Source organism: Grampus griseus (assembly GCF_964374135.1).
Source record: "Grampus griseus genome assembly, chromosome: 13".
In the NCBI taxonomy this organism is placed as follows: Eukaryota; Metazoa; Chordata; class Mammalia; order Artiodactyla; family Delphinidae; genus Grampus; species Grampus griseus.
Genome location: NC_139007.1, coordinates 80,046,330 through 80,072,765, shown reverse-complemented (window position 1 = coordinate 80,072,765; position 26,436 = coordinate 80,046,330). Strand labels below are relative to the sequence as shown.

The following is a 26,436-nucleotide window of genomic DNA, read 5'->3' as shown; positions in this document are numbered from 1 at the left end:
GCCGCTGAGCCTGCGCGTCTGGAGCCTGTGCCCCGCAGCAGGAGAGGCCACAGCAGTGAGAGGCCCGCGTACGGCAAAAAAAAAAAAAAAAAGCGGCTTTCCAGTAGCGGTTTTGTAAGACAGCCCGAAGTCTGAGGCAGCTTTCATTGTGCCAGACGCCTTTCTAAGTCCTTGTGAACGTTTTCTGAGGTAATCCTCGCAAGACAGTTAATTGTAGCTGAAGGTGCTGAGGCTCAGAGTGGCGGAGTGACTCGCCCAGTATCACGGGGTCACAGCGACAGTGCCGCGGGAGCTGTCGGTCACCGGCAGAGAGTTGTTCCCTGGGGTCACATCGACAGTGCCGCGGGAGCTGTCAGTCACCGGCAGAGAGTTGTTCCCTGGGGTCACATGCGACAGTGCCGTGGGAGCTGTCGGTCACCGGCAGAGAGTTGTTCCCTGGGGTCACATCGACAGTGCCGCGGGAGCTGTCGGTCACCGGCAGAGAGTTGTTCCCTGGGGTCACATGCGACAGTGCCGCGGGAGCTGTCGGTCACCGGCAGAGAGTTGTTCCCTGGGGTCACATCGACAGTGCCGCGGGAGCTGTCAGTCACCGGCAGAGAGTTGTTCCCTGGGGTCACATGCGACAGTGCCGCGGGAGCTGTCGGTCACCGGCAGAGAGTTGTTCCCTGGGGTCACATGCGACAGTGCCGCGGGAGCTGTCGGTCACCGGCAGAGAGTTGTTCCCTGGGGTCACATGCGACAGTGCCGCGGGAGCTGTCGGTCACCGGCAGAGAGTTGTTCCCTGGGGTCACATGCGACAGTGCCGCGGGAGCTGTCGGTCACCGGCAGAGAGTTGTTCCCTGGGGTCACATGCGACAGTGCCGCGGGAGCTGTCGGTCACCGGCAGAGAGTTGTTCCCTGGGGTCACATGCGACAGTGCCGCGGGAGCTGTCGGTCACCGGCAGAGAGTTGTTCCCTGGGGTCACATCGACAGTGCCGCGGGAGCTGTCAGTCACCGGCAGAGAGTTGTTCCCTGGGCACATTGGTCTGGTCCTGGGAACGCAGAGATGAATGAACGTGGCCCAGCTCTCCAGGCAGCTGACCATCTGTTGGGGGAGAGCGAGCGGAACAAGCCAGCGGGGCAAGGCACCAGCAACGCCACAGCTGACCTCCATCAGGTGCGGGGGGCACAGAAGTGACAGCCGTGGAGGAGGAGCGATCTCGTGGAAGTGCTGTGGCCTCGGGTGTGTGGGATGGGACGTGACAAGCCAAGTAGGAGGGACTGTGTGCGGATGTGCTCACGGTGTGAAAGAGTGCAGTTTAGGTGAACAAGGGGTGGTCGGGGCCGGAAGGCCTTCACGTGCGCCAGCCCAGGGCGTTTGCACCTGGTCCTGGAGCTGACGGGCTGGCATCAAAGTTCCGCCGGTGACCCTAGCGGTGCGCTGGTAGCAGCATGGGAGGCGAAAGGCTGAGATGGAGGAGACGGAAGCTCAGTGAAGTAGGAGAGGCTGTGCTGTGCGGGCAGGAACCGGGGACAGACAGGGCTGTGGGGCTGGAGAGGCCGGACGAGGATGTTAGCCTGAAGGCCGGGGGGGCTGGGCCCAGAGCAGCGTTGTGGTCCAGCCGTGAGGTTCAGCACGCACACCCCCTTTGCTTGTCCCGCAGAACGTGCGCCCCGCGGCACCAGGAACATCTGTCTGTCATCCGGGGTCAGTGGCTTTACCTTGAACCCCCTTTCTGGCCCGTACTCTCTGCTACGTTTGTCCTTTTCGAAGAGGTATCCAGAAGTGGGTGAAGTCGGGTTTGGAACAAGAAAGCCAAAGGAAGGCGTTCCCCTTGTCGCAGTCTGCCCTGTTCTCTTCTGCAGGACTTCGTGTTCTATGCCCCCCGCCTGCGAATTAACAAGCGGATCCTGCAGCTGTGCATGGGGAACCACGAGCTGTACATGCGCCGCAGGAAGCCCGACACCATTGAGGTGCAGCAGATGAAGGCCCAGGCCCGGGAGGAGAAGCAGCAGAAGCAGCTGGAGCGGTGAGCAGGGGCGGGCGGTGGCAGGAGGGCCGGTCGGGGCGTGTTCTCCCGGGCACGGGGACGGGCAGCCGTGTCTGCGCTGCTCCCCGCAGAAGGGCCGGCGGATCACAGTCTGCAGGGCCGCGGCTCAGCCCTCGGAGCTGTCTCGCTGTGGGCAGAGCCCGAGCCCGAGGTGGAGAGCAGTCAGGGCACCTGGGGTCAGTGCTGTCACCAGTGTCCTCTGCTGGACGGACGGGCCCGGGGCCTGGACTGGACGCTGGGGACGGCTGGTAACCAAGACGCAGCTGCCCCTCATGTGCCTGGGCTGGGATGACCAGGCCGCTGTGCGGAGTCTGAGCCCCGTGCCACCACCGATTCCCCTCCCGGAAACAGGCAGCAGTTGGAAACCGAGAAGAAAAGGAGAGAAATCGTGGAGAGAGAGAAAGAGCAGATGATGCGTGAGAAGGAAGAGCTGATGCTCAGGCTCCAGGACTACGCGGAGAAGACCAGGAAGGCGGAGAAAGGTGGGCGGGGCCTCTGCCCCGGGGGGCTGGGACGGCAGGGCCGACGGTCGGCACAGGCCAACCAGGAGGGAACCCCGTCCCAAGGACACACATCCCAGTTAAGCACACACCCGAAGTAGAGACTTGCAGAAGAGACGTGATAAAACGGTTGTAGAAAATAATTCTGTATTTTATTAACACCTGTGTGGGTTCTGTGCCGAATGCTTTATGCACCGTAATCCTTTGAATTGCCCCCAGGCCTGTGAGGGCAAGGCTGAATTATCCCCCGTTTCTGATGAGGATGTTAAGGTTCCGTGAGATAGAATGCTTGGCCTGCGGTCTCCGGAGCTGCGCTGCATCTCCCCCGCTATAAGCTGAAACCCAGGCGAGCGGTGCAGATGCTGAGTTTCTGGGGAGAGCAGCGCAACGAGGGTGCGGCCAGGGCCTGGCCGGGGGAGGGCAGTTTCACCACCGTGAGCGTTCCCTTCAGTGTCCCGGGGAGAAGAGGTCCCGGCACCGTGGAACTCGGCCCACCGCTTTGCGGCGTTGGTGTGTTCACGCTCGTGTCCCATCCGGTCCCCTCTGGGTGGGAATTCGGGGCAAGACTGCAGGGTCCCTGGCAGGAGCCTTGAGCAGCTCTGGTTCTGCGCTGTGTCTAGAGCTCTCGGACCAGATCCAGCGAGCCCTGAAGCTGGAGGAGGAGAGGAAGCGGGCGCAGGAGGAGGCCGAGCGCCTGGAGGCCGAGCGCCTGGCCGCGCTGCACGCCAAGGACGAGCTGGAGAGGCAGGCGGCGGATCAGATCAAGAGCCAGGAGCAGCTGGTAGGGGGCGCGGCCACACGGTGCTCAGTTACAGAGAGGCCGCCTCGGGGGATTGAAAAAGTGACACCCGCCTTATAATAATTGGTATTGGGGCTGTAAGGTGACCTGCCTGAGGGTGTAGGGTGGCCCGTGGGGAGGGGGCCCTGCGGTGGTTGGCCCTCGGGCGGCGGGTGGAAACCGCTGGACGGGGACGCGGCCATGTACCAGAACACGTGGCCCTCCGTTCGCGAGTGGCACCTGCCGAGCGCGTCCCGGAAATCACCGTGGCTCCGGCCCCTTTCCCAGGCCACGGAACTCGCCGAGCACACCGCCAAGATCGCCCTCCTGGAGGAGGCGCGGCGGCGCAAGGAGGACGAGGTGGAGGAGTGGCAGCTCCGGGTGAGTGCTGGCGAGGACGCGGGGGGGGGGGGTGGGCAGCAGGGGAACGAGAGCCACTTGCTCACCGTGCTCTGGCTGCCCCCATCAGGAACTAGCTTTGTGTGGGATTACGCGGGTGTCCCCAGCCGCGGCCGTGGTCCCTGCGCGGAGCCCTCCTGCCGCTCCCAGCGCCGGTCCACACGTGGGAAGACCTGGATCCTGGGGGTCTCCAGGCTCTGCCGGGCCGGCGGCCTCGCCTCTGAGGCTCGGTTTCCTTGCAGGTCGGGACGAGCAATACCCGACTCGTAAGGACCCCCAGGGGTTTAGTCAGTTTTCGCTGTCATAGTGAGAACCGCGTTGGTTCCGGCGTCAGGGGCGCCTGTCTCCATCTGGGAGCCCCCTTGCATACCGGGACCGTGCTGTGGGTCGGGTTCAGAGTGTAGACCACGGCCAGGCCGTGGGGCTCCTCTCCCCTCCCCCAGCTCTTTCCAACGCTTCCCCCTCCGCGGTGGTCCCTTCTGGGGATGACCGGCACCTCCCCCTCATGGGTCTTCCCCCCGACCCCCCATCCCCCTACTCTAGCTGTGTGCAGAACACTTCAGTCCTTAGGTTTTCGGAGAAAGTGCTCCTTATAAAGTATTAAATGAGGAACTGGTTACAGAACGGGTACAAGCTAAGCGCGTCTCGGGGTCAGGATGGTGACGAGGTGGGCGGGGTTGAGTGTGCGGACCCCCAGGAGTTGCTGGAAGGACTACTGGGTGGCAGGTAAGAAGGGCTTGAGCTGGGGGCTGGCAGGCCGGGAGGGGCTTGATAGCAGCGCCGCGCAGGGGAAGAACAAACCAAACACCAGCATGCTGGAGTGCTCCTCAGTGGCTGGAGGGTTTGCTTCTTTGACAGTTTTTTCAAAAGCAGTGAACATATACAAGGACTACAGACATAAAGAAGTTACAGTACTTAGAAAAATGTCAAGACCTGGTGTGACAGTTTCTCTTGGTGCCGTGGGCACAGTTGATACCTGCTCAGGGGATCCGGGTCCGCAGACCTGGAAGAGGCTGCACAGACCAGGGCCACCTGCTCAGCCACATTCCTGGCGCCTCGGCTCTGTGCTGCTTCAGGCCAGGCGCATCTCCAGCCCCCAGGAGAAGGGAGTGGGGGAGGGAGCGGAATCCTTCTTCTCTTAGCACGGACGGTGGCCTTCTTGTAGAGCAAAGGCGGCTCTTAAGAAAATGGTCCAAACACGAGGTTCCCCGTGAAAGGTTCTCAGCTGTCCATTAATCTGCTTTCAAAGGCCAAAGAAGCCCAGGATGACCTGGTAAAGACCAAGGAGGAGCTGCACCTGGTGATGACCGCGCCCCCGCCGCCTCCGCCTCCAGTGTACGAGCCCGTTAACTACCATGTCCAGGAGAACCCGCAGGAGGAGGGCACAGAGTACACAGGCTACAGCGCCGAGCTGTCCAGTGAGGGCATCCTGGACGACCGCAACGAGGAGAAGCGCATTACCGAGGCCGAGAAGAACGAGCGCGTGCAGCGGCAGCTGAGGGTGAGCGGGATGCGGGCCGGGCCCGCTTTCCCCGCGGGGCGGGGGCGGGGGGGCTCTGTGTGGGGCCGCGAGCTGACCGAGGCTGCTTCGCCTTGCAGACTCTGACCAGCGAGCTGTCCCAGGCCAGAGACGAGAACAAGCGGACCCACAACGACATCATCCACAACGAGAACATGAGGCAAGGCCGGGACAAGTACAAGACGCTGCGTCAGATCCGCCAGGGCAACACCAAGCAGCGCATCGACGAGTTCGAGGCCATGTGAAGGGCGCTGCCGCCCGGGCTCGGCGGAGTGAGAGGGCCGCTGGCCGACTCCTAACGTGTACTTGTATTGATCGTTCTCGAGACCTACGGCCCTCGTCGTCCTCCAGGCCCTTTAAAAAGAGAGTAGTTATTTCAGTGGGAATGTTCTAGGGCTGGGAGTTTATTTTTCCCAACTGTATCATAGTGCCAAACAGGCCTGATTTTTATTTTTATTATCATTGAATCACTTCCTGTTTTATGCTTGGAGCAGGGCTGAATCAGTTAAGATGCCTGTACTGTCTGAATAACTAACTCCGTGCTGGCATGTGTGATAAAAGCCACATCGTGGCTTATTCTGTGCCATACTTTTTTCTATTTGAAATTAGCTGAAATTGATTTCTTGTTGATTTCTATGAAGGATGCATCTTTGTATATTTGGTTTTTGAAGGATGAAATTTTTGAAAAGTCTGAAGTACTCTCTCACCCACACTTGCACACACGATTTCCTTCCTCCAGGCCTTCAGTTCAGTTGATGAAATCCTGTGATCATTCGATCACTCAGGATAATTTTTTTTCTTTCTTTTTTATGCTTAACAGCTAGAGGGCTACATTGTTGAACTTATACACCTAAATAATCAGCTGTAGAGTACAGTATTTATATGTAAGTGATGAGATGGGTTTGTAACATTAGTTTAAAAAAGGGAAAGTTTCATTCTGTATATTTTGTTACCTTTTACAGAATAAAAATTACATATTAAAAACCACGTAACCATAGCACTTAATCTGATGTGACCTGAGGGCAGCAGTGAAGCTGATTAACTGTTGTAATCTCATCTGGGAAAATGGCTTTTTACTTCTAAGCGTTCCTTGTGCATGTAATCGACTAAACGCAATTTGAATTTTCTATCAATCAGAGCTGCTTGCTTGTTTGGAAAATGACTCGCAGGCTGTTCTGATAATTCAGACTCCAGCCCTGAGGGCCCTTCTGACCCGGTCAGCATCTCGGTCCCTCCACAAGCACAACCTGTTCCGACCTCCTTCCCTTCTCGACCACGTCCTTGAAAAGGCGGCAGGTGTCCGTCGGTGCCACTTCTGCTCACTCGCGTCCTGCCTTTCCACGCTCTGCTCGGTCCTTTTCCTTTCAGGTGTCCTGTGAGGATGAACCCAAAGGCCTGCGGCGGCAGGCGTCTCTGGGCAGGTGCTGCTGGAGCAGCCCTTCTCGGACTCAGTGCCCACGCAGCCTGGCAGCCGCGCTGTGTGGGGCTGGGCAGCCCTCGGGTGACCTTAGCGCTGACCCACCGGAAACGGGCATCCCTCAGCACCCCGTGGGGACGGCTGACCTCCTCCAGAAACGGTTTTCCACGGCAGAACGGTAGGAATTGACTACCCACCACGTCCTTCTTTTCCCTTTGAAACGCACATAACAAGGTCATAATTTTTGCTATTTGATAAGCACAGGGAGACCAGGGTAACTGTTGAACATTTATTGAAATCGGGTCATTTTCCACATCTCTCAAAGCACAGATAACCAACTTGAGACCTAACTAATGTAGCATCGATGATGGTGCCGACTAGATACACACGGGAATGTGGAAGAACGTCTCAGCGGCAGGACGGCTGTAGACGGGGAGAGCTCACACTCCCCAGGGCCCTTCGCCACCCTCCACCCCCGTACCCGCATGCCCAGCCCCGCAGCCGACCATCAGGCCCCGGCACCTGAAACCCCGCTGCGCCTGGAGCCTCCGGTCAGTGCAGGGTGAGGGTCATGTCTGTCCACAGGTTGGGGCTGGAGAGCACTTTCTGCCACTGGAGCTTTGATTGTGAGCACGAGTCTGTACCGCCCGCTGGCTCTTCCCCTGTGTGTGAGCGAAGGGACAGATTAGTGATGGCGGCCAGGGGACACTCGCCGTCCTTTCGCAGTTTTAAAAAGGACCAGCAGCAAAGTATACAGTAACTTTTCACCAGAACTTAAGACCATATTAAGCCCCGCCACAGTAAGGAGAGGAGTTCCTTAGAGGAAAGGGTGTTCTTTGGACAGTCTTCCTTTTTAAACAAATTGTAATTTAACAGCGAGTCTCGTTTCTCTTCAGTGGTCTCGGAGGCTCTGGGAATGTGTGCGGGTGTTTTGGTTGTGACAGTGTTTGGGGGGCCCTGCTGCCCCCCCACCCCCACAAAAAGCCAGCAGCACTTCTGCTGAGCGACACTGAAAAGCGTCACCCTCTAGTCCCTCTATTAATGAAATACTTTCTGAATTGCCAGTTGTTTGGGTTAAGAAGATATTCTCCTTTAAGAAAATAATCCTTTTATGATGGACGGCCAAAAACAAAAGCAAATACTGTACCCAGCCCATTTTGAGACCTTGAATTTTTGTTTCTTTAGCAGAGCTAAATCTCATTTAAATCGTTGAAATGCTTTGCTGTATCACCGCTCAGTTGTAAAGTAAAAGCTAGAACTAAGTAATTTCCATTTATGATGGGTCAGGCAGTTTCACAGCCAGTCAAGTCACCTGCCATCATGGGAACACTTTTTCTTTTCATGGTAGCCATGGAGGTAGGACAGTGACTAAGGATCACCGATGCAGCTTGGGCCTTAGAAATATCTCAGACTCACTGGAACCAAGCCTGGCGCCTCCCAGCAAGCGGTCGCTCACACCGAAGGTGGCCTGGTCCCAGACGGTTAATTCCAGGGTGGACTGCCTCAGCTGAGAAGGGGTGACCCCTTTGAAAACGAAGGCGTACTTCCACTGGGGACAGGCTTGCTTCTTCAGGACGGGGGACTTCAGTCTCAACCTCTGCTGGTCTGGCAGAGTGAGACAGCTGCACGAGGAAATAGATTCAAACCCTGTAAGCTCCGCCCACCACACGGCCCCCTCTCTCTGTTGGCACCTGCTCATCAGTGAGCCTAAGTGCTCAGAGAAGCGCTAAACCCACTGCAGAACAAAAATTGTGAGCAAGGAACAAGAAGGAAATTGGAGATTGGCTACGTGACCTCTCACACTAGGATGTTCCAAATTCACACTAGGATGTTCCAAATTCCCCTTAGAGCTGAATTCTGTCCCGAGTACTCTGTTAAGGGGACTTCGGGCTTCGAGGCCACGTGGCCCTTGCCTTAATCCGCCTCCTTGGTGTGACGACCACCAGGCCACAGCGAGGCTCGTCAGACCTGCTACCCAGGGACCAGGACTCTGCACACACGTTATCTCCTTTAACCCTGCTCTCAGGAAAATAAATGCAGAAGGGCTAAGTCACTTGCTCAAGGCCGTACAGATAAGTGGAAGGAAGGCTTAGGAGATGCACTCAGTTCTGTGTGGATGAGGTAAGCCACCATTTTTCCATTATGTCACCGCCTGGGGATTTAGCAATTCTATATACTTATTAATGGCGTTTGCTTTACTTTTGGAGACACCATTACACCCGAAGTGAGTAAGAATGAAGCGCGCAGAGTCATCCGTCTTACTGTTGATCCAAGAGGAGATGTTAAGCTAAAGAAATATTTAGCGACCACACTGCTTTCTGCTTGCTCCCCACTCAGTCCCTAGGGCTGAGTTACTGATGTCACAAGGACTGACAAGATTTGGGTTTAGTTTACAATGTGGTATTCCAAAGCCAGCCTCAGCACTCCCAAGTCCCATGAATTCTTGGAAACGCGTCTTTAACACGCATTATGTCAGATTTTCACAGGCAAGCTAAAGTAAGTTTAAAACGGCTGATACGTTTTGGTGTTCCCTTACAGAGACTATGCCATATGTGTGATACATCATCAATAAATATTTGATTAAATGTAATACTTACCCCTTAACAAATGAGTTTAAGGTACCATCTGAGCGCACAGGTAGATTCTGGGCTCGCAGCACTACCAAACAGAGCTGACCGTTACGTGATGGCTCGTCTCCCGTCCCTGGAAGGAAAGCTGGCTTTCACCGTCAGCGCTACTTCGGCCTGCAGTGGCACCAACCCAGACTGGCAGCTTAACCAGAGGGTGGGCTGCAGCCCTCAGATCCCGAGAGCTCGCGGGCAGAGGAGCACATGCACCACTGCACGGGCAGCATGGCGGCAGCGGGGAAGGACTTAAAATCCAGGGAACCAGAAGCTGCCGAGAGTAACAAGGGGCCAAGGAGAGGCGGCAGCAGGGGTGCGAGCCAGCTGTGGCCAGCAGGTTGGGGAAGAGACCTCTGCTGACGGGGGCTCCCGTGGACCACGGGGGGGTGTGCTGCTGGCCTGCTGGGGCCCTGTGAGCCCGGCAGCAGAACCCCCTCTTTGGGCAGACAGGAAGTCACGAGTCACTTCGTGGAACTGCCCCTCCTCCCGTCTTCACTCTCCACCCTCGTCTTTTCCACGTGCCCCACGTTATGAGTCGGTGACGTCTCCTGAAGCTCCTTGAGGACCCTGATCCTGCCATGCAGCCGCTGCTCACGTGGCCCAGGAGCAGGGAGCCGGTCACTCGGAGCCTTGCAGGCGCCTGAACCTGGAGTTGGGGACCAACTCCCGGCCGTCACGCAGGTGGTCAGTCTGCGAGGGGGGCCCCAGCGGGACTGCTGGCCCAGGCAGGCCAGGCAAGCCGGCCCCCTGGGAGGAAAGCCTCGGGGCAGGTGTCCTAGGAGCCCGTAAAGCAGGCACCGCGGCCTGGCTTTGGTCGTTCCTTTCCCTTCCGAGCCGAGGCTTCCAGAGAACCCGCCTCCCGGGCTGGGCTTCGCGGGTTGGGTGGGAGTTATTGGAGCTCGTGGGTTCGGGGGCGATGGGAGGAAACGCTGGGAAACTGCCCAGGCTCTGAGGACAGTGACAGACAAACGTTTGTGGGGCTGGAGGCCACCCACCTTCTTGAGCCTCCTGGAGCTTTCCGGGCCCTGCAGGGAAGACCAGTTTGGCCCGGACCACAAGTTCTCCGTTATTCTTGGGGACGCTGTCTTCATCTTTCTCTGCCTGTGGGAAGAGAGGATTCCCCAGAGCCAGAATCTCCTGGGCTTCTCTCACTGCCTCAGCTCTGTCCATGAGCATCCCCTTCCAACCTCCCCCTGCCAAGCCTCTGGGAGCCCCGGTGGTGTGGGCACACCTGTGGCAGGGCTGGGCTTCCTTCCGTTTGGGGACGTTTCACTCCTACCCTCACCCGCCCCAGCTCTGCCACCCCGGCAGACGCAGCCCACCAGAGGCAGATGAGCCGAGGAAGCAGAGGGGCCCCGAGGCCCTGGCACGTCCCCATGGGATTGGCCTTAAGGAAGCCTGGGCACAACCCGGAGCTGAACAAGTAAAACAAGCCCACATCGATTCCACCCAGGTTAGTAAAGGTTCGAGCTACCCGTCCGTGCCAGGGACTGCGGCAGGCACGGGAAACCGCGGCGTCCGGGGCTCGGTGCCCCTGGCGAGGGGCTCCCCCGGCTGCTGAGTCGGCCCCGCCCACCCCAGAACCCACACTGAGGACCCAGGTGGCTTCTCTGGTCGCGAGGGATTTCTGCCAGAAAGTGAGCAAAGGAAGGGCTTGGAGAGGGTGACCGTGACCCCATCAACATTTCACCCAGCGGGGTGACGCTGGGACATGTCTAGATTTGTCCGGTCCCACCGGCAGGGAGGAGCAGGCTTCCCCCTCAGCATCCCCGTGGTTCCCTCCTGTCAGGACCGAAGGGGCAGGCCCGTGAGTGGGCCCTCCGCCCCGATCCAGCGTGGGCTGTCACTCCCTATTAGCTGGGATTAGGAGGGACACCTTTCAGTCTGGTGATTTCTGTTCCTCGCCTGCTTATCCAAAGGTGACCAGCCTTGGTGGCAGCCTGCCTTGACCCGAGTAAGGGGTCCTGTGGGGAGAAGGTGGGAAGGGCCCCTCGGATGCAGGGGAGACCACATCTGGCAGGGAAAATCAGGAAAGCCTTCATGGAGGAGGTGGGATTTAAGGACCGTCTTGGGCAGAACTTAGACTGCAGAAAGAATATCCAAGTGGATGTTCCCAAGTGGAGTTCTGAAGACGGGCTCGGGTTCTGAGAAGAGGAAGCGCAGGGCACCGGAGGGTGTGTGCGCGGAGGGTGTGTGTGCGGGCTCACAGACCCCACCAAGAAAAGAGACAGGAGGCCCCGGGCTTAACCCTGTAGAAACCGGAGACGCTTCTCAGGAGGGGCATTGTGAATCAGAGCCTGCCTGGCTTGGGAGAGGAAAACAGAGGTAAGATGGTACGGGGGACCCTCGTAAAGACTCAGCCTCGCTGCCAGGCTTTCGCTGGTGGGACTGCACACCCTGCTGCCATTTCTTAGGAGGTGGCAGAGCCCACATCTTCTCCCCCTTCACAATCTCACATCTTGGATCTTGGCACAGAAATGCACAAAGCAGCCGCCCCAAGAAGCGCTACCCTTTCCCCCCTGCCTCTCCCTCTCACCTGCGTGGCCACCAGCCAGCTCTGCTCTCCCAGCCTATCCGACACGGAACCCCTGGCCCTGCCTTCCTGAGGTCACTGGGTCCAGTCATTCTCACCCGTTACTGTTTGGGGAACGCTGCTTGGTTGGGAGTGAAGATACAACACACGAGAGCGCGCAGTCTGAGGCGGGTCCCACCAGCAGGGCAGCCTGCCGGCCCCAGGTGTAGACTTTGGCCCAAGAAGGTCAAGGCCTCCCCCGCTGGCAGTAAGTGACCCTGAATGCTGGGAAGCGCGTGGACCCACCAGGCCGGGTCCCTGCTTATGTCGGGGCCACACTGGGGGTGGGACTATTTGGGACCTTGAACAAACCTGAGCAGGTAAGAGTCCCTCAGCCCAACCCCCCCCAGCCCCGCCCCCCCCGGGGCCCGGCCGTGAGCCTCTGCTCCCCGGAAGCTCCTACTGCAGAGTCACAGGCTGGCAGGTGTGCACTGGGTCCTGGGTCCCAGGCTCCCCAGATGGGTTTTCTCTCCTTGGATCCCCTTTGAAAAGTGGGTTTGGTTCTCGTGGTGGGATGGGGGTAGGGGCTGCCCAGACATCACCCAAAGCAGACATCACCTTGGCCTGGAGTGGATACCAGCAGACAGACTGGGTCGTGCGGTCCTCAAAGTCCCACGTGGCCAGAGGGATGATCACTTCTCCAAGAAACACCCTCCGGGTGAGCGTGCCCAGGTGCCACACAGACACCTGCAGCTGCCGGGTCGCCAGCTGGGTAGGCTCCACCTGGTACTGCGGAGGGGGAACAGAGACGGTCAACCTGGGCACCTGAGCCACAGCTCCCAGGCCCACAGCACCCAGGCCACAGCTCCCAGGCCCACAGCTCTCAGACGATTTTTAGTCTCTTCCCCTCAATTGCATGCCCATTTCCAACTCTGCCCCTTGTTCCATACTCTATCTTTAAACTCTAAATTAATCTAGTTATTTCCTTCATGGCTACACGCCCCATTAGTCAAGTCCAGGCCGACAGTGCACCGTGCTGTGTCTGCTCCCTCTCAGAACGAGCTACTTTGCGGAGGAAAGTTGACCGTCCTTGGGGCAGCTGCATGGTCTCTGCACGCTGGGCAGCCCTCCTCAACTCCCTTGGAAACACAGGCCTACTTCTCTTTGGGTCCTGACTACTTCCTTTGGTTGACTGAATCTGCGTTTTAAAATTAGACCTAGAGGCTTCCCTGGTGGTGCAGTGGTTAAGAACCCTCCTGCCAATGCAGGCGACATGGGTTTGAGCCCTGGGCCAGGAAGATCCCACATGCCGCGGCGCAACTAAGCCCGTGCGCCACAACTACTGAGCTTGCGCTCTAGAGCCCGCAAGCCACAACTACTGAGCCCACGTGCCACAACTACTGAGGCCGCGTGCCACAACTACTGAAGCCCACGCGCCTAGAGCCCGTGCTCCGCAGCAAGAGAAGCCACTGCAACGAGAAGCCCATGCACTGCAATGAAGAGCAGCCCCTGCTCGCTGCAACTAGAGAAAGCCCACGCGCAGCAACAAAGACCCAATGCTGCCAAAAATAAACAAAATTAATTTTTAAAAATGTAAAAATACCATAAAATAAGACCTATTTTCCATTGCCTGTTAGGTCCACAAGGCCGTGCCAGCAGGCCCTGGATTGCTAGCTTCCACGGGGTACCAAGTGTAACCAATGCCAGAGAACAAGGATAAGGCAACAGCCAACATCACCCAGACCTGGTGTCTTGTTTCATCCTTCCCAGGCCCCCCACTGAGTGGTCTTCAAGGGGAGTGCCAGCACCCCTTGGAGTGCAGAAAGTCTCCCCCAGGAGTGTTCTACTTAGAAAACTTGGAGGATCAGTTTCTAGATCCTCAACGTTCACATGCACTTTTCTCAAAACTGGTGAAGACAGTTCTCACACCTGGTATCTTACTCCTGTGCCCTGCCCCAGGGGTGCAACCTCGGGGAATTTGAAATACTGGTTTCTGCCAAACTGTTCATGATTGCTCAGCTTCTTCATCTTCCCGTCTTTTCCATCTTACACATACTTCTATGAAGGCTAAGCCTGGGTCTGTGTTGAGATGTTCTACATTTAGAATGAAGACACTGATTCTTTTCAATGCACCTGGAAAGTTCTTCACGATATTCACAGAATATTCACAATATACTAGATAAAACCGATGGATAACAGATTGTAGGTGATTCCTTTGAGATTCTGGGTGCATTTTAAATAAGGTAGTTAAAACTTTAAAAACCGAAGTATAGGGCTTCCCTGGTGGCGCAGTGGTTGAGAGTCTGCCTGCCGATGCGGGGGACGTGGGTTCATGCCCCGGTCCAGGAGGATCCCACATGCCGCGGAGCGGCTGGGCCCGTGAGCCATGGCCGCTGGGACTGCGCGTCCGGAGCCTGTGCTCCGCAACGGGAGGGGCCACAACAGTGAGGCCTGCGTACCGCAAAAAAAAAAAAAAAAAAAAAAAACCAAAGTATATAATGAAGTATTTAAAATAGTCAATCCTCATCTTTGTCTCGTTTCATAAAACAGGAAATATTTGTCTGCCTCTGTTTAGTACGAAACACCTTAAACCTGTGATGAGTAATTTTATATATCAGCTTATACCTTTGAGGGGGTACAGAGCTTTTCAAAATTCTGTCAGCAGGTACATGAGCAAAACCACATGAAGACTAGTGTCCAGTAATTCACTACCAGAGTGTCCCAGACAAGCAGCACCTTAGGCCCTGCCCACACTTGCTGAATCACAATCTGCTGTAAATAAAAAACCCCTTGGGGAGTCCTTATGAACATCAATTTTGTGAAGGAGTGCTAGCCCATCATGGGTCACAGCTGTACTTTTAAGTACTCTCTAAGCCTCAGTTTCCCCTGTTGCTAAGTGAGGGTTCTCACACCTGGCTCAGAGGGTACATAAAGTACTTGGCCACAGCAGGCGCATGGAGAACAGTGGCTATTTTCATGTCTCGAACGGGACTCTTGTGCCAGCCACCCGGATGGCCCCTGGCTGGGAGTTCACAATGCTATCTGCCCAGGAAGGCAAACAAAAGTCCTCTCCTTTCTCAGGCTTGACACATGGGATCCCCGGGCTACCCAGCCTTGAGTGGGTACGTCTCTGGACTATTCTTCCACCTCCCACACCCACCTGCCATCTGCACTCGCCACACGTCACCTCCAATTTTCCATCCTGAATCCCAGCAGGAGGCACTGCCTCCCTGATCTCTGCCCTAAACCACAAGTCACATTTCTTAGCACCAAAGAAAATGAAAACCCAAACAATTCCTCTAGGCTTTTTTTTCCATAAAATGACTAGTTTTTCATAAAATAAGAAATCTAGGTATACCAGACATTATCTTCATAAAAGTACTTCATCATGATAACTCAGCAGTTTCACTTACAGGGTCCCTTACTTGAGAATACCTCCCTGACAGTCATAAAACTTCAACAGGACAAACCAATTTTAGAAATTGAGAGGCACGCAGTTTCTATTCTACCATTTTCTCGCAAATCATTAATCAAAGGCCATTCTCAAGTTCAGCAGACTCTGCAGTTTTCCTGTACAAAGGCTGATATTTATTTTCTACCACTTGCCACTGACTGACAGAGCCCTGCAGAAACGTTTAAGTGTCTGCACTTACATTTAACTGACTCGAGAGTTTAGAAGAACCATCCGCTGGACTCTGGCCCCAGGGGCCCATCCCGGGATGGGGAGACTCAGCACATGAGTATTTGTCCAGCAAGTACCTTCAAGGTCTCCTGAAAGGTCGGCTCCACCGTGTTCTTTTGGACTCCAGTCTTGCGTTTTCCCTGGGAGGATCTGTCAGGCAGCAGATAGGTCTTTACATACCTAGTGGCCAAACACAGGACAGGGTGAAAAGCTCAGCGTCAGGGGCGGACAAAGGGTTCAGGAGGAGAATCACACGTCAGCGTTTTCTTTACCCTGCTTCCCGCTGCATTTGGGGTTGACAGAAAGGGCTTAGTGGCCGCCACTCAGTGAACAATGACAGTGCTGCGTGCACAGCCCCTGGCTTACACAGTCTCTGGCTGTGATCCTCGGGAATGTTCCTGGGGGTGTGAAGCTCCCTGCTTCCCTCACGCCCTACTCCTGGAATCTACTCATCACACTCCGTCACCTGTCACTGGGTGACCACCAGGGAACCAGAGGCTCCCAGGGCTCTGTGAGTGGCAGATGTCTAACCCACCTGGATGCCGAGGCTGTGTGCCAGCTTGTCCTCCCTCCACGTACCTCTTCTCCCCAACCCGCAAGAAAAAAAAGTTGAAATGGAAAGTGTATGTCTCACACTGGTTTTCCTTGTGTGGCCTCAGACACTGCGTCCTGCCTGCTGAGGACCGGTGTTCCCGAGCCCTGTCCCTGGGTCTGGAGGCCACGCCAGCAGAGGGAGCCTGACCAAGGCCAGCCCCGCACTGCCCCCTGCCCACTCCATTAAGCTCCGTCCCAGGCCGGTCCCTCCACTCAGGTCCCAGGACTGCCCTTCCTGGCTCTTCCAGCAGCTTTACTGATGCAGTGACACCACTTGCCCAGGTCCTGTACCCACAGGCTAGAAACAGGCTCAACTTTCTCAAAGCACTAAAGGGCAGGAACCCTCCCGCACCTGGGTTCCCCCTGGAGCCCCAGTCTCAGGCCTCTTCCCGCTTTCAGCAAACTTCCTGGAAAAGTACTCAAGGCTCATGGTCACCAATACCTCACTGTTCGTCGACTCTTAAATTGTTGATCATTACGAGACCCCTCACACATGTTCAACAGGAGGTATAAAATATACCTGTATAGCTTAAAGCATTACAATAAAATACACGCCCATGTATCTAGTCCTTAAGTCCTCTATTTCCTTTCTTATCCTCTGTCTGGATGTCCTATCCGTTACTGAGAGCAGAGTATGACATTTCCAACTATTACTGTAGAACTATTTCTCCCTTCAATTCCGTCAGCTGTTGCTTCTTGTCTCTTGATGGTCTGTCATTAGGTACACAGACATTTGTAATTGTTGTATCATCTTGCTGTACTGAACCTATTAATACAGAATGCCTTTATCTTTTCTAAACTTTTCTGACTTAAAGCTGATTTTGCCTGATACTGGTACAGGCACCTTGCTCACTCTTGGTTACCATCTACATGGAATATCTTCCACTTGTGTCTTTGGATCTCAAGTGAGTCTCTTGTAGATGGCATATAGTTGGATCTCATGTTTTTATCCATTCTGCCAATTTCTGTCTTTTGACTGGAGAGTCAAGTTCATTTGTATTTAAATTACTGATAAGAAGTACTTACTTCTGGGCTTCCCTGGTGGCGCAGTGGTTGGGAGCCCGCCTGCCGATGCGGGGGACGCGGGTTCGTGCCCCGGTCCGGGAGGATCCCGCATGCCGCGGAGCGGCTGGGCCCGTGAGCCATGGCCGCTGAGCCTGCGCGTCCGGAGCCTGTGCTCCGCAACGGGAGAAGCCACAGTGGTGAGAGGCCCGCGTACCGCAAAAAAAAAAAAAAAAAAAAAAAAAGAAGTACTTACTTCTGTCATTTGCTGTTTCTTTTGCCTTATAGCTTTTCTATCCCTCACTTTCTGCTTTACTTTTTTTTTTTTTTTTTTTTTTTTTGCGGTACACGGGCCTCTCACTGTCGTGGCCCCTCCCGTTGCAGAGCACAGGCTCCGGACGCTCAGGCTCAGCGGCCATGGCTCACGGGCCCAGCCGCTCCACGGCATGTGGGATCATCCCAGACTGGGGCACGAATCCATATCCTCTGCATCGGCAGGCGGACTCTAACCACTGCGCCACCAGGGAAGCCCTTTACTATATTCTTTTGTGTTTAGTTGATTTTCTGTGGTGAAATGTTTAAATTCCTTTCTCAATTGTTTTGTTTTGGTTTTTGTTCTATAGCCGTTTTCTCTGTGGTTACCAAGGGGATTACATTTAATATCCTAAAGTTATAACACTCTAATTTGAATTTATACCAACTTAACCTCCGTAACATACAAGAGCTCTACTCCTTCTCAGCTCCATCCTCATCTGTCCACTGCTGATGTCACAAAAATACATCTGTATATATGTGTGACCAAAAACACAAAGTAAGAATCTTTTAAATGCATTAGTCTCTTAAATTATCTCGAAAACAAAGTGTGGAGTTACAAACCAAAATGACAATAAGAGACCAATAATCTTTTAAAATGTCCGAAGTCATATAAAAAACAAAAAGTGGAATTACTTACCACTGTTACAATAATACTTGCTTTTATAATTGCTAGTGTATTTGCCTTTATTGAGATCTTTATCTTTTCATGTCTTAAGTTACCATCTGGTGTCATTTCATGCACTCTCTCACCTTTTGTTTAGCTGAGGATGTTGTATTTTATAATTGCTAGTGTATTTGCCTTTATTGAGATCTTTATCTTTTCATGTCTTAAGTTACCATCTGGTGTCATTTCATGCACTCTCTCACCTTTTGTTTAGCTGAGGATGTTGTAATTTCTCCCTCACTTTTGAAGAACAGTTGTGCTGTGTTTGTTTTTCCTTTTAGCACCTTGAATATATTGACTCACTGCCTTCCGGCCTGTAAAGTTTCTGATGGGAATCTGCTGATAATCTTATTGAGGATCCCCAGTACATGACAATGCACTTTCTTGCTGCTTTCAAGATTCTTTGTCTTTCAAATGTTGGTTTATAATGTGTCTCAGTGTGGGTGTCTTTGAGTTCACCATACTTGCGAGTTCAAAGAGCTTCTTTGATGTTTATATTCATGTCTTTCATCAAATTGGGGTAGTTTTCAGCCATTATTTCTTCAAGTATTCTCTCTGCCCCTTGCTGTCTCTTCTCCTTCTGGGACACATGTTGCTTATGTTGGTCAACTTAATGGTGTCCAGAAGGTCCTTTAGGTTCTGTTTGCTTTTCTTTAATCTTTTTTCTTTCTGTTCCTTAGACTCAGTAATTTCCATCATCCTATCTTCAAGTTCACCTATTCTTTTTTTTTAAATTTATTTTTGGCTGCATTGGTCTTCGTTGCTGCGCGTGGGCTTTTCTCTAATTGCGGTGAGCGGGGGCTACTCTTCATTGCAGTGTGAGGGCTTCTCATTGCGGTGGCTTCTCTTGTTGCAGAGCACAGGCTCTAGGTGCATGGGCTTCAGTAGTTGTGGCACATGGGCTTAGTTGCTCCATGGTATGTGGCATCTTCCCGGACCAGAGCTCGAACCCGTGTCCCTTGTGTTGGCAGGTGGATTCTTAACCACTGCGCCACCAGGGAAGCCCACCTGTTCTTTTACCTGCTCATACCTACCTTTGAATCCCTCTAGTAAATATTTTGTTGTTAAGGTTTTCTATCTCTTTATTGATATTTCTGTTTTGTTCATACATCATTTTCTTGAGTTTCTCCACAGCTTTCATTAGTTCTTTGAGCATCCTTAAAACAGTTGTTTTCAAGTCTTTGTCTAGTAAACCTACCATCAGATCTCTTTCAGGGACACTTTCTGTTGATTTATTTTTTCCCTGTGAATGAGCCATACTTTCCTGTTTCTTTATATGCCTTGTGATTTTTTTTGTTGAACACTGGACATGTGTCTAATAATATGTTAATTCTGGAAATCAGATTCTCCCCCTTCCCCAGGGTTTGCTGTTTTTTGTTATTGGGTTTTTAATTGGGTTTTTCATAAATTTATTGATGCAGACTGTCTCTGTGCCAAGGATCAGCCTGAAGTGTAAAATTAAGATCATCTCAGATCTTTTCTGAACCTGAACCTTTCCCTGGGCATGTGTGGTCACTTTTTAATTTTCCTTGTATATACAGTTACTCTTGAATGTCGCGGTCTGTAGTATCCAGTTCCCAAGAAGGGAAAAAAGAGAAAAATGAAGAAGGGAGTCAAATAAGGGCACTGGCCCTTTAAGTACTTTGTAAATCACTTCAGCCCAAGGAGGAGGGGATTGCAACAATGAGGGGAAGTGAAACAACAATGGCTGCCTGCCGTTTTTTTTGGTACCTCTGCAATAAGAACCAGCAATCAGAGAACAGGTCCCTGATATTTGGAGGACAGGATCCTTTGCCCATCTGGCTCCTACAAGCTGTGTTCAAGGTGCTCTAGGAACACAAGCACAGCTGTCCGCCAAGGGGTCGGGCATAGGGGGGATGGGTAGTTAACACTGTGCTAAGAGCTGGAATTGACTGACATTAATCTCAGTTTACCATCCAAGACTTCCCCTAGGAAGTTGAAAGCCTTCAAAAGACTCCAGAATTCCAAAATAGTTCCATCAGACAGATTCTGCCAGTGCAGCTATCTACAGGGGGAGATGGATTCCTGAGGCCTCCTACTCCGCCATCTTTCAGAATCCTCTCTTGACCATGTGTTTCCTTTACAAAGTATTGAGTTTTGTTCTAGCAGGCATTTCACTTACTGGAAACTCAGTTTGATCCTAACAAGGATTGATTTTGCTTAGTTAGGGTGGGTTAGAGAAGCCCTAATACTAAGCTTTTCTTTTCTGGGGTCCACTCAATGCCCCACTCCACTTTGACTGGTCAGAACGCCAATCCTGGGACTTCCCTGGTGGCACAGTGGTTAAGAATCCACCTGCCAATGCAGGGGACATGGGTTCGACCCCTGGTCTGGGAAGATCCCACATGCCACGGAGCAACTAAGCCCGTGCACCACAACTACTGAGCCTGCGCTCTAGAGCCCGTGAGCCACAACTGCTGAGCCCACGCACCACAACTACTGAGCCCACATGCTACAACTACTGAAGCCCATGTGCCTAGAGCCCATAGTCCACAACAAGAGAAGCCACTGCAGTGAGAAGCCCATACACAACGAAGAGTAGCCCCACTTGCCCCAACTAGAGAAAGCCTGTATGCAGCAATGAAGACCCAACACAGCCAAAAATAAAATTAAAAAAAAAAAAACACACCTATCTTTCCCAGCACTGTGCAACTCCCAGATTTTTCATTCAACTTACGACCCTCCAGCAGCTCTCCTCTGACAGACCTCATGAAATCTTGTATCTGAACAGCTTAGTATTTGGCCAAAGCCTCAAGGGATCCCTATGTGGATTTTAGGTCTACTTCTCTATGCACTTCCCACCTCACCTGCTTAAGAATAATATTTGTTGAATGTTTATTATGTTCTCAACACTGTTCTGAAGACTTAATACGGGCTAATTCAGGGAAACACCACAACAATCCTTTGAAGTAGGTGATAATATAACCTCCATGTTACAGTGAGGACACCAAGATATGGAGAGGTTGAATAACTTATCAGAGGTCAAACCCTGTAGAGAATTATGGGAGAGACCCAACATGCTTGGAAGGTAAAGGATTGAATAAATGGAGCTGATGGATTGGAAATGAGTCTGAAGAATGGACAGGATTGCAATTTCCACTTATGGGAGTAGCATAGGGGAAACAGTCTCAGAACAAACACGGGAAAAGCCTCGTATTTGGTAAAAGTCAGGGGATCGTTTTGGAACAGTGACTATTCCAATTTCTCCAGAGCAGAAGGTACAGATAGGGGAATAAAGGACGACTGGAAATACAGGAGGAATCTGTTATGGAGAACCACAGGTGCTATAGTGAGGCACCTAATTTGTCTGGCACTGAGGAGCTACTGAAGATCTCAGAGCAGAGGAGAGTTTGATTGGACCAACAATCCGTTCCTTTCGCCTAGCTGGTCCTGAAAACAGTATGCTAAAAATGTTCCATGGTGGGGGGAAAAAAGAAAAGAAAGGCCAAAATGTGGTCCGTACCTTAAACCATGCACAGAAAATCAATTCCAGCTCTAATATGAAAGGATCTAAGTGGGAAAAAACTCTAATAGAAGAAAACAGAGAAGAACGTATTTATAACCTTCAGGTGGAATTCTCCTACAGACTCAAACAGCAGACATTTTAAAGGAAAAGAAGGATAGATTGGACATTAAATTCTTTATAAGAAAAGTCATCATAAACAATGTCAGAAAACAAGTAAAGCTAAGAGAAGACGTGCAATATGTAGAACCAATGGAGAATTGTCTTGAAAATGGATTTTTAAAAAGCCAAACCCCTGGGCTTCCCTGGTGGCACAGTGGTTGAGAGTCCGCCTGCCGATGCAGGGGACGCGGATTCATGCCCCAGTCCGGAGGATCCCACATGCCACGAAGCAGCTGCGCCCGTGAGCCATGGCCGCTGAGCCTGCGCATCCGGAGCCTGTGCTCCGCAACGGGAGAGGCCACAACAGTGAGAGGCCCGCGTACCGCCAAAAAAAAAAAAAAAAAGCCAAACTCCTGTAAATAAATTTTTAAATGACAGACAATTCGATAGAAAATTGGACAAAAGATATGAAATGGGGAGTTCATAGAAGGGGAGTGTATCTTAAGTGATTAATTCATATATATAAGGTTGCTCATCTTTGTTATTAATCAGTGAGATGTGTGTTAAAATAATGAGACATTTCATATCTACCAACTGGAAAAAAATTAATCTCTTTATGGATTGTGTGAGACAGGATTTTAATTTTATTTTTCCTACACGGAAAATCAAATTTCCCAGCACCATTTACTGAAGTTCATCTTTTCTGCATTGATTATTAATAGCCTCTTGATCATTTAAGTTCCCATGTATGCTAAGATCTGTATTTGGACTTTTGATTCTGCTCTATTGACCTCGTCTATCCTTGCATCCATAACACATTGTTGGAATTACTAAGCTTTTTTTTTTTAAATTTCATTTATTTTTGGCTGTGTTGGGTCTTCACTGCTGCACGCGGGCTTTCTCTAGTTGCAGTGAGTGGGGGCTACTCTTCGTTGCGGTGCGCGGGCTTCTCATTGCAGTGGCTTCTCTTGTTGTGAAGCACAGGCTCTAGGCGCGTGGGCTTCAGTAGTTGCGGCACGCAGGCTCAGTAGTTGTGGCTCATGGGCTCTAGAGCACAGGCTCAGTAGTTGTGGCACACGAGCTTAGTTGCTCCACGGCATGTGGGATCTTCCCGGGCCAGGGATCGAACCCATGTCCCCTGCATTGGCAGGCAGATTCTCAACCACTGCACCACTGGGGAAACCCTGAATTACTAAGCTTTATGATAATTCTTAACATGTCCTTTTATTTATATATATTTTTACAATTACCTTGGTTATTCTTGGACTTTCACTTTTCCATATGAACTTTAGAATCAATATGTCTATTATCATATGCCAAAACTTAGAGAAACTTACGGATTGCACTTTTTCTTCTTTTCCTCCCCATAGGCAAGGTTCTTACAGGCCTTGATGCATATTTCTAAAGAACGAGTTCTGAAGCAGTAGCGAATAGCAAGTTCTATCTCTCCAGTGACATTTGCGTTGTCAAAATTGCCCATCTCTGTACAAGTGCTGTTAATGCTAATTAAACTTCCCTGAAATCAAGAATGACAGATATAATGTTACTTCACAGTTAATCAATGTTTTTGCAGTTCTGCTTTCAAGATAGCAAATAAATCAAAATTTATACAGAGCATGCGTCCTGACTCATGGTAAGTTAGTAACACACCATCCAGCTTGTACTTTGCAAAATAAGTTGCCACACACTCTGTCTTAAGGAGACGAGGAGTCCTCAGAAGGGCCTGTCTTGCCCAGATACGGTGTTTGCCTAGCAGTACGGGTTGCGCAGTCTCGTTCTTGAACACAGACCACTTGGGAGGCAGCAGACTATCTCCCGGGCAGTTCTGCAAGGCTAAATCTCCAAGGGCGGATAATAACCCCATGGCAGGAAGAGCCCTGGGGAGAGCAGCGCGGTGCCGGGGGCCAAAGAACCGGGATCAGAGGGTGCTGGACTCAGAGTCCAAGTGGGAAAATCAGTCCTGTTCTCACCGGGTTATGGTGAGGCGTACATGGACGACAGTACGTACGATATGCAAAGACAACAATAAACTGTGTTTAAATTTTTAATGGGTCCCCAGAATGACCAACAGAACTACCACCGTAAGGTAGGGCACCCTAAGCTGAGGTGATGTGGAGAAGTAGCGCAAGTGACAGAACCAACCGCCTCATCACTGTTAAATTTGCTTAGGAATTTGCCACCCTGTGCGTGCAACCAATCTCAGTGACGACTCTATACACAGAGGGAACCCCACGTGATTCCCACTTTCCCAACTGGCTCCTCGACACCATAAAACATCCCGGAAACAAGCTAAGGAGAAAGCACGAGTCTCTCTCACTAGAGAGAGATCAAAACAAAACCAACTTAGAGGGCCCCGAACCTGAACTAGCTCATGCCAGGAACCCAGCCACGTTCACCACACCCAGTCACTGGCCCTGAAAAATGTTATCCACCAACAACACCCATGCAACTGTTGGGAGGGGAAACAGTTTTTAAATTTCACACACCCGGAAAGGCGTGGAGTGGTGAGACCGCACGAAAAGAGTGCAGACAGAAGGTGACGGGGGCGGGGGGGGGGCGCTTGGCAAGAGGTGTGAGCTGCTTAAGAAAAGCTGAAGGTAGGTGTTAAAAGTTCCGATAATTAACCTGCACTCATCACGGGACTCCACCCCGGGCTACGTCGGACTAAACTGTACTACACCGACTCTTCTGCCGAGAACAAGCAGAAAACTGAATTGAACGACAAGCAGCTTGAAGGCACTGTAGAGCTACCGGGACCGCCAGGGTACCAGGGTCCACGATACCAAAGAGGCGCGCAGTCAGGGGAGCCTGACGTCATGGCTGTGTTTCCCTCTGAGGCATCTGTCGGTAGGTGAGCAGTACAGGAGGAAAGGCTGTGAGGCTCCGGAGCTGGGCACAGTGACCAACCCAAGTGCTGGGGGCTGTGAAGGAGTACAGAACTTGAGGAGAAAAGGGAGACGCACTAGGTGAGAGTGATGCTCAAGGCTGCTTTTCCCCTCAAGGTCTTTGCTGAGTTGGAAGCCGATGCTAAGAGGCTGAGTAGTTTAAAAACACCTTCGGAAGTTTCACCTTACTAGAGAGAAGAAACTGGAGTTCAGGCCCACCACAGAGGAGAGGCCTGGTAAAAGTCCAGACCCTCAGCTGGGACCCCTCAAAGGCTTTCCTCCTGGGAGTCCGAGTGCCCTGGAAGCGGACCAGTCCTCCCAGAGGCTGAAACCCAGCTCTGAATGAGCTCAGTACCAGATGGGCAAAGACTCCTGGCCTCCACCCTGGCGGTGCACTGGAGCAAAAGCAAGTCTCCCTGAAGGACGGTCACATCCCTCTCTCCCATTCGGCTGGAGCTCGAGGACAGCAGGGACCCTGCATGTTTCTGCCCTCTATCAACTCTCCAGCGCCAGCTCAGAGCCTGGCTCATGGTAAATCCTCAAGAAACATTAATGAAATGAATAAAGAAAGCGCATGAAGTATTTTCATTTAAAAAGTTGTCTCTGTAAATATTATGGCATGATGTGTTGTGTCCCTGTCCTGAAGGAGCAGTAGACTTGAGGTAAGAAGACTCGGGTGACAGTCCTGACCCTGGATGACTTTAGTTACATCCCTTAACTGCAGATTCCAGAGGGAAAATATTTTAAAATAAAACTACATGGGGACTTCCCTGGTGGTCCAGTGATAAGACTCCGCACTGCCAATGCAGGGGATCCGGGTTAGATCCCTGGTCTGGGAACTAAGTCCCACATGCTGTGTGGCATGGCCTAAAGATTTAAAAAAAACAAAAACAAAAACAAAAAAAGCAATAAAACCTATATGTAGGCACATCATAAAAAAATTGCTGAGAATCCAGGACAAAGAGAGAAAACTTAAAAGCAAAGGCAAAAAAGCTATGTTAACTTCCATGGAAGAAACAATAAGGGCAGGAGAGGGTGGGGTGCAAGCACTGCTGGGGAGACCGGCATCTTCTGTTCGGGTGGGGAAGGAGAGTCGTGTGGGTGCAGACTCTTTTGGTATCAGGAGGATTAGGGAATTCCAGGCTTGCTTTTTTTAAGAAGTGGGAAGGGAGGTTTATTTGTTAAGAATGAGGAAGAAACGTGGGGAGAAGTTTTGAAAAGAGGTTTAAAACGACCGAAGAAGGTGTGAAAATGATTGTTGTGAGAGCAGAAACCTGAGTCGCCCAGAGAAACGCATCAGGATGGCTGGCACTGTGCGTGCGTTTGGAGCTGGTGACACAACAGGGCAGACCTAATCCCATGCACTCACACTGGGCATTAGGTCTGCCCTACTGTGTGCACGGCTGCTCAGGTGCAGGTACAGAGAAGGTGCACAGCTGGCTCATCTAGCTTGGCGTCCAGAATTAGAAAGCATCCAGGAAGCACTAAAAGTACTCATCCTTCATTTTATAAGATAAGCAGAGGTCAAGACAGGTTGAGAACACATTCATAGTAGGGGACATTAACACCCCACTTTCTCCAATGGACAGATCATCCAAAATGAAAATAAATAAGGAAACACAAGCTTTAAATGACACATTAAACAAGATGGACTTAATTGATATTTACAGGACGTTCCATCCAAAAACAGCAGAATACACTTTCTTCTCAAGTGCTCATGGAACATTCTCCAGGATAGAGCATATCTTGGGTCACAAATCAAGCCTTAGTAAATTTAAGAAAATTGATATCGTATCAAGTATCTTTTCCAACCACAACGCTATGAGACTAGATATCAATTAAAGGAAAAAAAACTGTAAAAAATACAAATACATGGAGGCTAAACAATACACTACTTAATAACCAAGAGGTCACTGAAGAAATCAAAG

General features: G+C 51.9%; 2 protein-coding genes across 9 annotated transcripts in view; one reads left to right on the top strand and one right to left on the bottom strand.

Moving 5' to 3' along the window:
- Positions 1-6,214, top strand: part of EZR (ezrin) — a 49,671-nt gene extending 43,457 nt beyond the window's left edge. The window contains exons 9-14 of the mRNA XM_082669449.1: positions 1,847-2,010; positions 2,383-2,513; positions 3,152-3,312; positions 3,598-3,690; positions 4,958-5,209; positions 5,308-6,214. Of these exons, the coding sequence (XP_082525575.1) occupies positions 1,847-2,010; positions 2,383-2,513; positions 3,152-3,312; positions 3,598-3,690; positions 4,958-5,209; positions 5,308-5,472 (966 nt within the window). The 3' untranslated portion in view covers positions 5,473-6,214. The remainder of the gene's footprint in view (positions 1-1,846; positions 2,011-2,382; positions 2,514-3,151; positions 3,313-3,597; positions 3,691-4,957; positions 5,210-5,307) is intronic.
- Positions 6,215-6,812: 598 nt separating this feature from the next.
- SYTL3 (synaptotagmin like 3) overlaps positions 6,813-26,436 on the bottom strand; it is a 74,565-nt gene continuing 54,941 nt past the window's right edge. For 3 of the 8 annotated variants that reach the window (XM_082669441.1, XM_082669444.1, XM_082669443.1), the window contains exons 9-15: positions 22,961-23,139; positions 15,540-15,642; positions 12,399-12,569; positions 10,264-10,369; positions 9,242-9,359; positions 8,061-8,266; positions 6,951-7,306 (exon numbers count right to left, since the gene is read on the bottom strand). In XM_082669441.1, coding sequence (XP_082525567.1) covers positions 7,197-7,306; positions 8,061-8,266; positions 9,242-9,359; positions 10,264-10,369; positions 12,399-12,569; positions 15,540-15,642; positions 22,961-23,139 — 993 coding nt within the window. In that variant the 3' untranslated portion in view covers positions 6,951-7,196. Of the gene's footprint in view, positions 6,858-6,950; positions 7,307-8,060; positions 8,267-9,241; positions 9,360-10,263; positions 10,370-12,398; positions 12,570-15,539; positions 15,643-22,960; positions 23,140-26,436 lie in introns of those variants that run through there. The other 5 variants (XM_082669445.1, XM_082669447.1, XM_082669446.1 and 2 more) reach the window with 3 other exon arrangements.